Below are 14,286 nucleotides of genomic sequence, written 5' to 3'. Positions count from 1 at the left end.
TTGGCCACTTTTACTTCAAACTTCAAACATCCGTAAGAAGCTAAACGGCGACGGCGATGCCGAGGGTGCGAGGGGGTGCGGGGGGGGTGTACAATCGAATTTTAGGCCCTCTCGCCCGTTTTTTTTTTTCAAAGCCGCAGCCGCGGAAATCAAAAGCCGCCGCCCCCGGAATACGCTCGCTGGTGTTGGCGCGGAGAAAAAAGCGGAAAAAGTTTCGCGAAACACACCGCGCCGTGTGGTGGTTGTTGGTGTGCAGATGGAGGCGCCAATGGATGGAGGCGCCAACGGATGGAGGCGCATGGTTGGTGGGCACTACTTTGGCAAGCGGTTGCCAAGCAAGCGGATGCGATGCCTTGTCTGCCCGAAAGACGGGGTGAGAAGTAGTTGAGAGAGAGAACGAGAGAGAGAGAGAGTGGAGCGCGAGGCGCAAAGGTGCCAAGAAGCATTGCATTGCACTTGGTTCGAGGGGCGCGAGGGGTGGGGGGAGGGGGTTGATACATAATTTATGGGTGAAATCATCACCTCACCTCACCTTCAATAACCGTTGCGCTGAATGCCACGTTACACTTCGGACTCGCAACGCAACTCGACCGCAAAAGTGAACCGAATGGGCGCGCGCGAGCGCGTGTATGTGTGTGTGAGTGTGTGAGCATAGACCAGCGCAGGAGACACACGCGAGGCATGTGTGTGTGTGAGTGTGTGTGTGTGGCCTAAATATAGAACGGCAGATCGGGAGCAAACCATACACCCGTGGGAGCAAAAGGCAGAGGCAAGACGGTGGGGGAGGGGGATGGGAACCATGGCAAAGCGTGCGGTACAGGGGAAGAAACAGAGAAGAAGGGACTCACTTAAGATTTGGAATTTATTTTTGAATGTCGAACGCTTGTTGACGCGTTTACGAGCCGTTACGCCGTTCGTTACGCGCGCCCGTATATGTGTGTGTGTGTGTGTGTGTGTGTGTGTGTGTGTGTGTGTGTGTATGCAACCGCGAGCGGTTCACTTCCGCGTTTGTTTGTTTTGCACCGCCACCGCGCACGAGCCGGAGGGGGGGTTTTTGTTACGATTGTACCGCCGCCTCCTCAACCACCATCACCACCATCTGGACCATCACTTCCTTCGGTTTTTCGACCGTAACACAAACACAAACACACGACGACTTCATTAACATCTTTGGCACTTTGCTGCTGAAGTAGACTCCGAGAAGTGATTGCGAGAAGTGGTTGCGATCTGGGCCCCCGGGGGGGCGATGATGAGAGGGGGCGGCATGGGGGCGGGGGCGAAGAGAGCGATGCGTCATCGGCGTGCATATGAATTCGCCCGGAAGGCGGTTGTGGAAGTGCATCAGTAATCATACCATTTGAGCGCACATTGCGCTCTGGTGTGGGTGCCATTTTTCTTTCTCAGCTCCTACAATGCATGCGACAGGGGGTTGATTGCACACCCCCCTTACCCTTCGGCCCCTGACGACCTGACGATGACTGAAGCAAATTGCGTCCGTCAGCGACCCGCCCGTTTGGGAGTTTTTGGAGTGCTTCGACACAAGAACAACGAAAGAAAGAATGAAAGAAAGAAAAAAACGGTCAAATTATTAATAAACCATCGCGCGACGCGTCGCCGATCAGCGTCGAGTCGCGACCGCGCTCAGGTTGACACTTTGCGGTGACGGCATGCTCTCTCTCGCGCTCTCTCTCTCTCTGTGTTTTTTTTTTTATTTGAAACTCAACTCCTCTTCCCATGAAGAGCATAACGATCGAGAACCAAAGTCGAGGATCGGTTCGCAACACAAACACACACACACGTCAAATGGTGGCCGTCGGTGGTACGGCTTGACTGGCTGACAGGTGTGAACAGAAGCGCGTACGAGCACGCGAGCGAGAGAGAGCGCGCGCGCGCGCAGCCGATGACCACCCAGCTCCTTAGCTGTACTGCTGAGATTTACCGTCCGGCGAATGTAGCTCCTTTCCGCTGGCCTGACGATCTGGCGACGGCCATGGGGGAAGCTCGCATCTTGGCGGGTTGGTGACTCGATCCGCGTGGCCCGGCCCGGCACACGGTTTCGATCCGCCAGCGGTATCGCATCGCGCACATTCCGGGGCCCACCGTTACTGTTACTTACGCCGTTGTCCGCGTTTCTCATTTCCGTCCGGTGGAAAGAAGGGAGGGAGGAAGGAAGGGAGGGAGGGACGGGTGAGTTGGTCGCGAGACCATCATCAAACCGGCATCTCAATCAGGCAATCAATCTGGGGCCTACAATCTGGGACTTCTGGTCCCAACAGTCAACCGCCGCATCGCAGCCGCAGCACGAGTCGAGGTCATCCCACGATACACTCTGCCCAAGTGCAAGTGCCCGGTGTCCGAGGTTTGAGAGAGCGGGGTGCTAGGTGGTCCCAGTCAACAGCCGTGGCTGTGACCAGCTTCATCCACCAGCATGTCGCGCTACGCTAGGTGAGTGATACACAGAGAGAGAGAGAGAGAGAGAGAGAGAGAGAAAGAAGGAAAAAAAGGGAGAGAAAGAGAGAGGAAGTGTGGTGGAGGGGGTGCTATTTATAGTGCACGCGGGATGAGGAACAGGTTATGTGTGTGTGGTTAGAAATCTCGATACGATTGCATTGGATGGTCAAGTGACGTGTTAAGCGTCGGGCATACGGGCTTTGGCCTCGCGTTGCCCCGTTGCGAGCGAGTAACTCCTGTTGTTGGGAGGATTGTGGAACGAGGGAGGGGGTGCTGTAGTGTTCCCCAAAAAAAAAGAAAAACAAACAAACTTAATGGCAAGTACAGTGGCTTCTGTACCAGGCAAGAGCTTCGCTCCGATCACGGGGCAACTGTCAGCTACGCGTCTAACAGGGTCCCTATAAGGTCTCTAGCGTGGGACCGTGTAGCCGGTTTCCCCGGACCCCTGACCCCGTTCTGGATCACCAGCAGCATCACCATCGCCACGACCAGCAGGACCTGGAACGTGACACACACACACACACACATACGTAACCCAAACATCCCCTGCTGTGGACCTGCTGATGTAAAGGTAGAGCTATAGCGCTGCACTAAAGGGGCTCATGGGCGCTACTCCCGCAGCAGAAGAATGTCCATTGCTCCTGTTCCGGATGTTGTCCTGTTGCGAGCGGAATTTGATCAGCGGAATCTACACACACACACACATCGCGAGACACACGGTAACAACCAACAAACCTATTCACCAGCCGCTTCACAACCCCTTGTAGGAAGGGGTGGCATCCCCTTCACGGGTGTATGAACAGAGCAGCAACCTGACTACCTACGGCTGCCCTGCCAGAACACCAGCAGCAGCAGCAGGAGCAGCAGCAGCAGCAGCAGGAGCAGTGAGCAATCGAAGGGCCACCCCAGCTGCAAAACCCTCCACCCCTCGCGGTTCATCCCCTAAACCAAAAAGTGACCGAGTCGGGGTGCGTAAACTCATTATCACCTGGTGATGTGCCCGCGTAGGGCGAGAAGTGAGGGAGAGCGAAGAAAGGGAGTGAGAGGGAAAGGGACGAGGAGGAGGTGATGCTCTTTGGTGAGGTGAGTGCCGGGTTGAGGGGAAATCCAATCCCAGAACGCGCCGCGCCGCGCGCGGCGTTGAGTTAGAATGTATCCCAATTTGGAACCGAGCACCGTGCTCACTGTGTTGTGTGTGTGTGTGCGCGTGTGTGTGTGTGCGCGTGTGTGTGACTGGACAATCAGATTGCGCAAAATGGCGACAACCGCCCATACAATCCCGGCTAGATACGCGGCTAGAGATACGCTGTAATATCTCCTAACTGATCGAACCAACCCACTACACTGTGTGTGCGTGCGTGTGTGCGTTTGTGCGTGCGTGAGTGCGTCTGTGTCCCTTTTGTCGGTTTTAGAGGTGTGGGGGATGGGGTAGGGGGTGAAGGGTGTTGGGGTGTTTTTGAATTTATAATTCGTCCCTGTGTAAAACGAGCAGTTTACGACTCTCGGTGGTTTCCGTGGCTCACCTCACCATTCGATTCCCTCCCCACCGTTTTCGCCTCCCCCCTCCTGGGAGGAAGGTTTCAGTTTTCAACCCCCCGTGTTTTGTGGAAGGGTAGTTGGTTTTCGGAGGAGCTGTATAGTCGGATTGCGGTTTGCGGATCTCTCCGCTCCGCTCCGCTCGTCGCTCGCATCCCTCATCCCACCCAGGGCTGGCACCCTCTCACATGCACACACACACCCATACACGGCACTGGTCCGGTTGCTTAGCCACTGATTTAGTACCATTAACAAGCTCCCAAAAACCAAAAACCACCGTTCGCATTAACTCGCCTTTTGGGCTGGCCGCAAATGAAATCGAGCCAGCAGCACCCCTCCCCTTGCACCCCTCTCCCCATCCCTTACTGTTGACGTGGCGGCGTTGGGGCGTCTCGAGATGCACTTGTAGGGGAATGGGGAGTGTGACCATCAGGCCAGCGCCAATTGCAATTGCCGCACACCCCGAGAGTGAGAAGAAGTGGCAGACGCATAAAACGGAGTATACCACCCCGCGACACTCCACTTAACCAGATTTCTCCCGCATATAATGACCCTGTCAGGGTGTGTTTGTGTGTGTGTGCGCGATGTTTATATTTATAAAACCCAGACCCACTAAGTCGGTTTCGAATGAGGCCCCCCCTCTACTGATTCCCCATTTCCCCGCCCGTACGCGTTGTGTACGCACCGCTCTGGCACGTCGCGTGAGGTTTGAGTCATCTTCACTCGCGCACTGGTGTGCACTAAACAGGGAGGGCCAATTGATTGGTCAGGCAAAACTAATAAAGAGAGGGAGAGAGAGAGAGAGAGCGGCTGTGATTTCACCCTGCTGGCTAGCTGGCTGGCTGGCTGGCTGGCTGGCTGAGAACACAGTTGGTGGCCAGGTTTTGACCGCGTTGTTGCCACGCACTTCGGTGTACGTCTCGAAACTCTCGAACTTCAAATTTCCTGCCGTGATGTGAGCGGCAACGTGAAGACACCCCTCGTTGACGCAATGTTTGGAAAACATTGAATTGAACAACACTTTTACAAGTCCCACAACGTTCATCGTTCACGGGATCTGCGTGAAGCGTCCGTTCTTTCGCGAGTTTTTTTTAAGTACTTGTAGTATTATTACACTCATGCTTATATATTTGTTTGCTGGTTGCAGATGGGTATCTTGGAATTTCGGGCCAAAAAAAAGGAGCTAAGAAAAAGAAGAGGTTTTGAAGAAAACATTCCACTTTATTTGTTAACCAAATTTTATATTTAGCTACAATTTTTCAAGAAGAAGATCGGTCGTATTTTAAGGATAAGATTACTATAAACTGCGTTCATGGCATGTAGCTTTTGTTGCTGGATCATCGGGAATACATTCTGTCAAGAAAGTACCGGGAATAGTCGATTTAAATCTGACTGGGCTGTCGGATCAAGTTAAGCTTTTTTTCCTAGGTTGATACAATTGCCCTTAACTATTGTCCAAAATTTGAGCGGAATCCGCCAACCCGTTTGTTTACAGCATTTTTTTAAGTAAGTCGATGTCAGTAGTAAGAAGCGATTTTTGCTTTATGGCTTAAATCGACTCAAAACAGATACCGTGAAGGGGCAAGTTAAGTTTTGGGGAAAGTAAAAAGTCACAGGGAACTAATTCTGGTTAATACGGTGGTTGTTCGATGATATTTTTTTAGTTTTAGAGCGAAAAATAGAAAAAAAAATGTAAAAAGACTTCTTTTGGATCGAGTTCTGCTGCAACACGTTTCATGTCCAAAAAAAGAATCAAAATGTTACGAACCGATATGTTAAGTTCATGAAACAACTCTCTGAATCTATAATGATGTTTTTCGAACACCATATCTTTCACTTTATCGATGTTTTCATCGGTTGAGGAAGTTAATGAACAATCAAAATAAGGCATCTGCCCAAACATTTTCGAAGGCATTGTACCACTCATATGCACGAGTTTTCGTTGGAGTATTATTGCCAAAGGTCTTTTGCAACATTGTCAATGCATCGGCACACGAACTTCATTTGCAAAACAAAACTTTAAGAAAATTCTTTGTTCAATGTCGTCACCCATGATAACAAATCGCCGCTCACTACTGACATCGACTTACTTAAAAAAATGCTGTAAACAATCGAGTTGATGGATTTTGCTCAAATTTTGCACAATAGTTAAGGACAGTTGTACCAACCTAGGAAAAAAAGCTTAACTTGGTCCGACAGCCCAGTCAGATGTAAATCGACTACTCCCGGTACTTTCTTGACAGAATGTATACAACTCTAGGGAGTTTCTTTTTTTGTTAGACCATAAGCTTATCCAGCTAGCCCCGTCGAGTTGTGGTTGAGGTTTTAATTTTTTGATTTTTGATAGGTTTATGAAGTTGACAAAGTGATGGTGTTTGTGATTTTGCTTCAAAAGATTAATTCTTCATAATTAAGGGGGTAAAAAATGTATAAAACAAGTTTTCAACCAATCAAGGTTGAGTTTTCAACAAACAAAGGTGTCCAACATTTCAAATCGAGCCGTCCTGTAGTTTGTTATGCTACGATGGGCACCGACTTCGGAAACGGTTCAGTTTTTGGGAAAACCGTTCCAATTTAGTGAGCGTGATTTTGTCACAAATCGATATCTTTGTTAGTTTGACTTCGATTGATCTACCAATTTCACCCAATACTCGTGAAGGGATAAGCATTTATGAACAAAAAAAATGCAATAAATAAATGTGAATAAAAAATATTAAATACTTTAGCCTCCCCTCCCCCTTAAACAACTCCGAGTTTAGGGTTTTCAGACCGCATTTGATGCGATGCGAACCGTACACAACAGTAGTACGAGTCTACCAGCTGGTCAGACTCTCGGCCTCGGGATCATCGGGTTGCCCGCCCCCTCCCCCTCCACAAAACCCCAGATTTCGTGCTTCAGCATTCGTTGCTCCGCTGCTCGTTGCTCACTGGCCCATGGTCAGTGGTCCCGTTGGTGTATTGTACGCCTCGAGCTCGACACATACACACACACACCAATCGGATAAATGGCAGTGGCTACCAAGTGCAACCAGCGGCAGGATGAGAGGAGCAAGCGAGGCAGAGGAAGGGAGGGGGTGGCAAATTGTCGTCGAACGTCGGAGAAAACCGGGCGCACCCAGTTGGAAAAAGCAAACAATCAATGTGCAGGGGAAGGTGGGGGTGGGGAGGGGAGTGGTGTGCTACTCCTTGAGATCTTTCGCCGCTTTTCACCCCCTCCCCTTCACCTGTTTTAGCGCGGTGGGAGGGAAGGGATGTAGTGAAAGCGTGATTAGATGAAAATAAGTGCTCTTTGCGTAGCAGCAGCAGCAACAGCAGCAACAACAGCTCCAAGACATTAATATCGGGAACGTGACCACGACGGTGACGCTTAGATTTCCGGTACGCACCCTTCCCACTTCCCGGACCACCATCCCACGTGGGTATTATTGTGCGTTTGTTTTTTTTCTCTTATTATTTTTTATTCATTTAATTTTCCACCCTCCCTGCGGCCCTGAACAGGGAGCACTTTCAACCCCCGCAACCAACGGCGAAAGGGGAGGGGAGTGAGGGGTTTGCCCATCTATAACGGGCGCTCATAATGGTGCGCGAACCGCACGGATCGTGTCGTGTGCTTTGATTGATATTTGCTTCATCTCGACCTCGACGCTAACTTGGACCATTTTCTTATTTCTCTTACTCCTCACCCCCAACCCCTTCAACCCCCATCCCTAGGGAGGACCCTCGATCGATTTTCTTCGGCGGAACACCGAGGACCACTCCATCGCTGGCCTCGACCTCGCTGGCTGGAGGTGAAAAGGAGGTCCAACCGGCCGCTGAACAGCAGCAGCAGCCGCCACCAGCCGCCGCCGTCGCTCCGGCACCGGTCGTACGCATCATTCCGATCCTCTATCCAGCACAGCCAGCCCGGCTCATCGGCAACAACACCGGGTACGGGGCGAAGGCGGCACTCAACGAAGTCGCCGCCGACGACGACCACGACGCCGACGATGATGTCCGTCCTACAGCCGCCCCGGCGACGACGAACAGGAGTGGCGGCGTGAGGAGTACCGGTTACAGCTCCCCTTACAAACCACCCCCACCCCCAACAACCAGCAGCAACAGCAACAACAACAGTGAACCAATAGCGCCAGGATCGTCGTCTCGATATCGTCCGAATGGCACCGGAGCAGCGGCTGCAGCTGGTAGCACCCCAGCTCTTGGTGGTATACTGAAACCATCGTATACCCCGTTCGGCGGTGGCGGTCCACCCCCCTCCACCAGTGCACCGCACGCCGCATCGCGTGTATCCTTCTCCACGCGGCCTGCCAGCCAAACCAGCAGCCGCGGTCAGCAGTCACCAGCAGCAGCAGCAGCCAGTCCTTCACCACCGTCGACACCCGATCCGATCACTGCGCCTACCGAGGACGAGCCGGTGGCGGCTCCAACTTCAGCGTCACCAATGGCCAGCGAACCCGGTAGCAGCGGTGGTGCCAATGGAGTGCACAAGGCGGGGCGCAACAGAACGCATCAGCAGCAGCAGCAGCAGGTGCAGGAGAGCGGGTGCACTGTACCGAGCGGTACCGGTGGCTCGACCCGGGTACAGCTTGCCCTCTACGGTTGGCGCAAGAAGTGCCTGTACGCCCTGATTCTGCTCCTCACGATCATGATCATCATCAACATGGCGCTGACGCTCTGGATCATGAAGGTGATGGAGTTCTCCTCGGTGAGTAGTAGAACCAGATCGTCACGAAACAAACAAAGCGCCGCAGAAGTAGTAGGTCACGCGCGAAAGGTCAAACGAACCCACACAGAGAGAGAGAGAGAGAGAGAGAGAGAGAGAGAGAGAGAGAGAGAAGCTCCTGTCACACCTCGATGATGACGATGTGTGTGTGCGCGCGCGTGTGTGTGATGTTATGGTCAATTGAAACTTTGGTCAAAGGCCCTTTGCGCCCGCAACCCCCCCACCTGCTGCTGTCAGCCCTGTGTCAGGTCGTCCGATTCGGGGGATCGGCACGCCCGAGACGTTCGCCTCTCAAAACAGGGACGTGCCGAAGATCCGGGACACGATGTTTACTTATTTAACCCCCCATCCGACCGCTAACTGGCAGCTTTCTCTTCTGCTTTTCACCGCTGTTGTTTGTATGTGTGTGTGTGTGTGTGTGTGTGGGTGCGGTGATTCACGCTTCATCCTCACCGAACCACTCACCACAGACACGGCCGAGGTCAGATCAAGAGCGTCCAATTGTGTTCGGAGTTCTATTTCTTCTTGTCTTGTTGTTCTCTTTGGAGAGCTGGAGAGCTCTGATCCCCGGTTCTGAGCTGAGCTGTCAAAGTTTCCTTTTCATGACGGGCCCGTGACTCCTTGACTCCTTGACTTGCCAGGTGATATTTGTGCTGGCCGGGGCCGTCCCGATGTTTATTTGGGCTGATTAAGTTGTTTTTCGATTTTTGTGGGGTTCGGCGTCGGCCCCCAACTTCCCTTCATCCCGGTACCTTCCGCCCCCGGGAGGTTCACTTCCCTGGAACGGCATCTTCATACGGATATCCTCTCGCTGTCTCCTGGTGGCTGTATTCCTTGTTCGGAAGCATCTTGAAAATTGATTGTTTTTAATATAAAAATGGATTGGAAAATGGAAAATGGAATGGATAAAGTGGATTGAGAGAGCCAAACAACTCGAAAACTGAACTGTCCCAATATATATAGGCTTGCACTTGCATATAGTTTTTTATAAGTCACATAAAAAGCTAATGAATAATTTGCATCAATAATTCTAAATACGTCATTTTTTGGCTGAGATATGACCTATTTTGTGCGGCCAAATATTAACTTGTTCCAAGCTTTATCTAGATCCACATTTTTTTTTTTCGTTTGTTTGGTATGTTTTTTGTTTTGGTGCCAATTTTAAGCTATTAGGAGTAATGAAACAACGTTACTCGAGAAAGCAAGCGGATAAAAATACAAAACAATTAACTAAACATCAGCTTTCAGAGAAGAGAGCAGCCGTTGTTAATAGAGAACAGTTTGGCTTTTTGGATCATTGCTCTAAAAAAAACATCTAGATTTACGTACTACTGTGTCCAAAAAATAAGGTGACATTGGATGTATTTCGAAAGTTCCCTAATTTTTCTTCCAAATCAAATTTTTCCCCGTCAATGTAATCTCTCTTAGATACAATGCACTTATGCCGACGAATTTTCCAGTTTTAGAAACTCGTGAAAAAATGACTTTAGGAATAGCCATCGGTACCTTTTTCGCAGCGGCTTGAATCTGCTCTATCGTGTCAAAACAGTGTCTCCGGAACGAAATTTCGGGCTTGTCTAATAGCCAGAAGCCAAATGTAACCAAATCAGCCGCATACGGTTTTATTGGAACGATATTAGTGAAAATCTTGGCAAAAAAGTCACAGAAAACCAACGAAGTTTGAGATGGTGCATTCTCGTGATCGAGCGCTGACTCACTTGAGATGAAAAACATCCTTCCAAATGTAATTAGCGGATATGTTTGCTATGCCAATATCATCAGCAAAGTCTCTTGTTGTTAATCGACGGTTTTCCAACGCCAAATCTTTGATTATTTGGGCGTGAACTGCATCGATTGTCGTTGGTGGTCGTCTAGAGCGTTCTTCCTCTTTCCACCAACTGTAAATATCTGTTTTCGACGTAGCATCGTCACTAAAGGCACTCTGTACAATTCGCATTGGTGTATCCGCAATAGAAAAAATATTTTTAATGCAAATTCCTGGCTTAAAAATTTGCGACATGGAGAAAAACGAAGAATGCAGTTTTAGCAGTTCACAAATAAATACGTATCTCAAACACTAATGAATATTTTAACGTGAAACTTGCCATGGTTGTCAATAACAGTGCTGACAACCTACAAAAAATACAAAATTAAAGATATCCATTTACGCGGGCCATTTGGACACCGTGTCACCTTACTTTTTGGACATAGTAGTATATTTAATATCCTTAGTGAGACTTGTTATTAGGAAACAGACTAGACTATGCATGTTTCCCGAGTTTGCCCAGGGTAAAGGTGCCCCGGGGTGTGCTATGTGCCCTGCTAACGGTGCTGCTTTCTTCCATCAAACCGCAGAACGGGATGGGCCAGCTGAAGATAGTGCCGGGCGGGATTCAACTGACAGGACAAGCGCTAGTGTTGAACACGTTGCGTGCCTCATCGATTCGCTCGAAACACGGTCAACCGATCTCCATCGGTGAGTTGCGCCGGGGGTTATGTTTTCCGAGTGTACCACTCCTCTATTTCATCTACTTCTCCTTGTCCAGAATCATCCCGCAACCTAAGCGTGAACACACGCAGCGCGCTCGGGACGCTCGAAAATCAGCTCTTCCTCGGGCACGACCGGCTGGAGGTGCTGGCGAACCACTTCCGCATCACGGACACCCACGGTACGAACCTGTTCGCGGTCGACCGGGACGAGGTGATCGTCGGGGCCGGTTCGCTGCGGGTCGAGGGCGAAGGGGGCGTCATCTTCCGGGACTCCATCCAGACGCCGCTCGTGCGCGCCGACGCCGGCAAGGATCTGAAGTAAGTCGCTACCTACTGTGACGATCGAACGGCACACACACACACACACACTTCACCTTCTTGTTCTTCTTCTTCTGCTACTTCTTTTCGTACCTCGTGCTTCAAGGTTGGAGTCGCCGACGCGTTCACTGGAAGCGCGCGCCACGCAGGAGATCTTCATCCAGTCGCGGGCCGGTGGCATCGAGACGACCTGCCTCAACGACCTCAAGCTCCACTCGGTCGCCGGAAGCGTAAGTGACCCTTCCACGCACACACACACACCCTTAGCAGTGGCCGGGCACACTCTTTAGCATCATAATTTGTTTCTTTTTGTGTTTTTTTTTTCTTCTTTCTTTCATCCCCTCTTCGCAACGCAACGCGACAGATTCGCCTCGATGGCAGCGCCATCTACATGCCCAACCTGAAGACGGTGCAGGGGACGGCCGGTGGTCTCGGTTTGGCGGGTTACACGACCTCCTCCTCCTCATCCTCCTCCTCTTCATCGTCGTCGCTTCTCGCCGGTTCCACCGGGTATGGTGGACGGGGTGGTGCAGGGGAGTACGGGGGTATGGGCGGGAGCGGGATCAGCTCAGCCGGCGCTGCCGCCGCCGCAGCCGCCGCCGGCACCAAGATCTACCAGCTGTGCGCCTGCTCGAGCGGCAAACTGTTCCTGGCCGCCCCGAACAGCATCTGCTCCGCCGACGATACCGCGATCTGCAGGTAATGTTTGCCGATGCCGCGACGCCACGGTTCAGCAGAGTGTGCCCGGTTGGTGAGAGGGAGAGGGAGGAAGGAGGAGTGGGAGGGGGGTGCGGCATACCGCCACACACCCTTCACCCTTTGCTGTGCTTGCTACTGGCTGCAGGTGAAAACAGCAGTCGTCAGCAGGCCAACTACTCCAGGTGCTACTGCGTGCAGCAACTGTACAAGTCCCTCCCTACACACACACACACACACTATCACACACACACACACACACACACACACACACACACACACACACACGAGCTTACGAAAATTACGACAAACAAACAGCAGAGCAGGCGAACTGCTGCCTTCGAAGGCCTACAATGAGGGGTGGAAGGGGGAAGAAGGGAGGGGGATGGGGGAGGGGGTTGTGACTACGAATGGATACCCGCTCTGGCCCGCCCTCTCTGTCTTCGCCGCTTCCACTCGTTCTCACTCGTTACACACGATCCCGTTACGTTATTCGTCGTTATTCTGCTGCGTTAGGTAGAAATGTGGCGCCGGGGGAGGGGGTTGGGGTAGGAGGGGCGCAAAGCAGAGTACTTGTAACTCCCATATATATATATATAACCCTTAAAGTAGAACCAAAGGCCGAGCCCTGGCGAGCCGGAACCGGAGCCGAGGAGTTGCTGTCAGGTGCCGTCAATCCGATCTCCGCACGTCATCAGTGATGTATCTGTAGATCGATCAAGGCAGGTTCATCCCCCGGAGTGGGGGAGGGGGAGGGGGATGGGTAGGTAATTCACTATCTCTTTTGCGCTCAAAACCACAGGACAGAAGACAGAGTGACAGGACGAGACGGCAAGGAGAAAGCTAGAGAGAGAGAGAGCGAGCGAGAGAGAGAGAGAGAGAGAGAGAGAGAGAGAGAAAAAGAGAGAGAGAGAGGGAGGCTTGCTTGTACAACATAAGATACATATCATTGCGCAACGAATGCGAGCGGCAGGCAGCATATTCCAGCCCTAAAGCACGGAAGCAGAGTAATAGCAGCTGAAAAGCTTTGTAACCAGGCCTCACAGTACTCCCTCCCCTTCATTTCAACCCCTCTGTGTTTCCTGTCTCGATCCGCGACTGGCTTGTTGGCTGGCTGGCTGGCTGGCTGGCCTCCGCATCAGCAGTACCAACGTTTTTTTTTTCGTGTAACCGTCGTCGTAACCGCTCCATTAAAACAAAACCCAAACCAAAAACACAAAAACAAAACAACCAAAACAAAACGAAATAAAACAAATAATATTATAATAAGCGTTAACGGAAGTATTAGCTTGGCCAATCGGGCTGGGGAGGAGGAGGGGAAGAGGGTTTTTCGGACGTGTGGAGGAAGGAGGTCCGATGTTCCCTTCCTACCTCTAACCGTCCCTTTTCTCCGGCTCCCTCCCCCTCCCCGCTTTTCCATTAGCCATTTGCTGAAAAAAAAGTGTGTTAAAAATAAAGGAACGAGATCATAGATTGCATTGCTTGCCAGCAACAGTGCAGTTAAAAAATGTGACTTGCCCTGTGTCCGCTTTCTTCTTCTTCACTCTCTTTCTCACTCACAAAAACACACTTACACGCACACTATCAATCCGTCTCGGTGCATTGTGCGGGCGCGTTGGTCGCGCCAATCTTGGTCGCAGATTGAAATTCGTAATTTTCGCTAGCAACCACCACCACCACCACCACCGCCGGGGTAGTGTGTTCCGGTGTTCCGGTGGTCCGAGGAAGCCAGGAGCCATGGGGGGGGGGGGGGGGGGGGGGTGGCATTCTCGTCGAGCATTCTCTCTAGGGCTATCAAAGTCTATGAATACCTGATCCTGAACGGAACGTGCGCAGAGGTGGTGCGAGGGGAGAGAGAGAGGGGGGAAGGGGGTTGCTAGTTGCCGCTCCCCGCTCCCCAAGGAGCCCGCTGCCCGCTAATCCGAAACGGTTATCCCTTTTGAGCAACCCTCTACTCCCTCCCCCTTCACTTCGGTCTTCGGTTACAGATTTTCTCTCTCTCTCTCTCTCTCTCTCTCTCTCTCTCTCTCTCTCTCTCTCTCTCTCTCTCTCTCTCTCTCTCTCTCTATCTCTCT

General features: G+C 51.5%; 1 protein-coding gene across 3 annotated transcripts; it reads left to right on the top strand.

The window, feature by feature from the left end:
* Positions 1-2,193: 2,193 nt before the first annotated feature.
* Positions 2,194-13,670, top strand: LOC125957168 (uncharacterized). 3 transcript variants are annotated; one of them, XM_049689681.1, is made up of 6 exons: positions 2,194-2,445; positions 7,699-8,689; positions 11,063-11,183; positions 11,254-11,515; positions 11,622-11,745; positions 11,880-13,670. In XM_049689681.1, exons 1-6 carry the CDS (start codon positions 2,429-2,431, stop codon positions 12,216-12,218), a joined length of 1,854 nt encoding a protein of 617 aa, XP_049545638.1. In that variant the 5' UTR covers positions 2,194-2,428; the 3' UTR covers positions 12,219-13,670. The 3 variants fall into 3 exon arrangements, with proteins under 3 accessions (XP_049545638.1, XP_049545628.1, XP_049545620.1); XM_049689671.1 differs by lacking the exon at positions 2,194-2,445 and adding an exon at positions 3,662-3,759 and having other exon boundaries at positions 7,699-8,671; XM_049689663.1 differs by lacking the exon at positions 2,194-2,445 and adding an exon at positions 3,662-3,759.
* The last annotated feature ends 616 nt before the right edge of the window (positions 13,671-14,286 follow it).

This window comes from Anopheles darlingi, chromosome X (assembly GCF_943734745.1).
Source record: "Anopheles darlingi chromosome X, idAnoDarlMG_H_01, whole genome shotgun sequence".
Classification (NCBI taxonomy): domain Eukaryota; kingdom Metazoa; phylum Arthropoda; class Insecta; order Diptera; family Culicidae; genus Anopheles; species Anopheles darlingi.
The sequence above is the reverse complement of the archived record's forward strand: the minus strand, read 5'-3'. Positions and strand labels throughout refer to the sequence as shown.

Bases quoted from the DNA above. Each gene is read 5' to 3' on its own strand.
- LOC125957168 (XM_049689663.1), top strand. From the start codon at position 3,707: ATGGCGACAACCGCCCATACAATCCCGGCTAGATACGCGGCTAGAGAT. The intron at 11,184-11,253 runs GTGAGTTGCGCC...CTCCTTGTCCAG, and splicing joins CGGTCAACCGATCTCCATCG to AATCATCCCGCAACCTAAGC. The intron at 11,746-11,879 runs GTAAGTGACCCT...GCAACGCGACAG, and splicing joins TCCACTCGGTCGCCGGAAGC to ATTCGCCTCGATGGCAGCGC.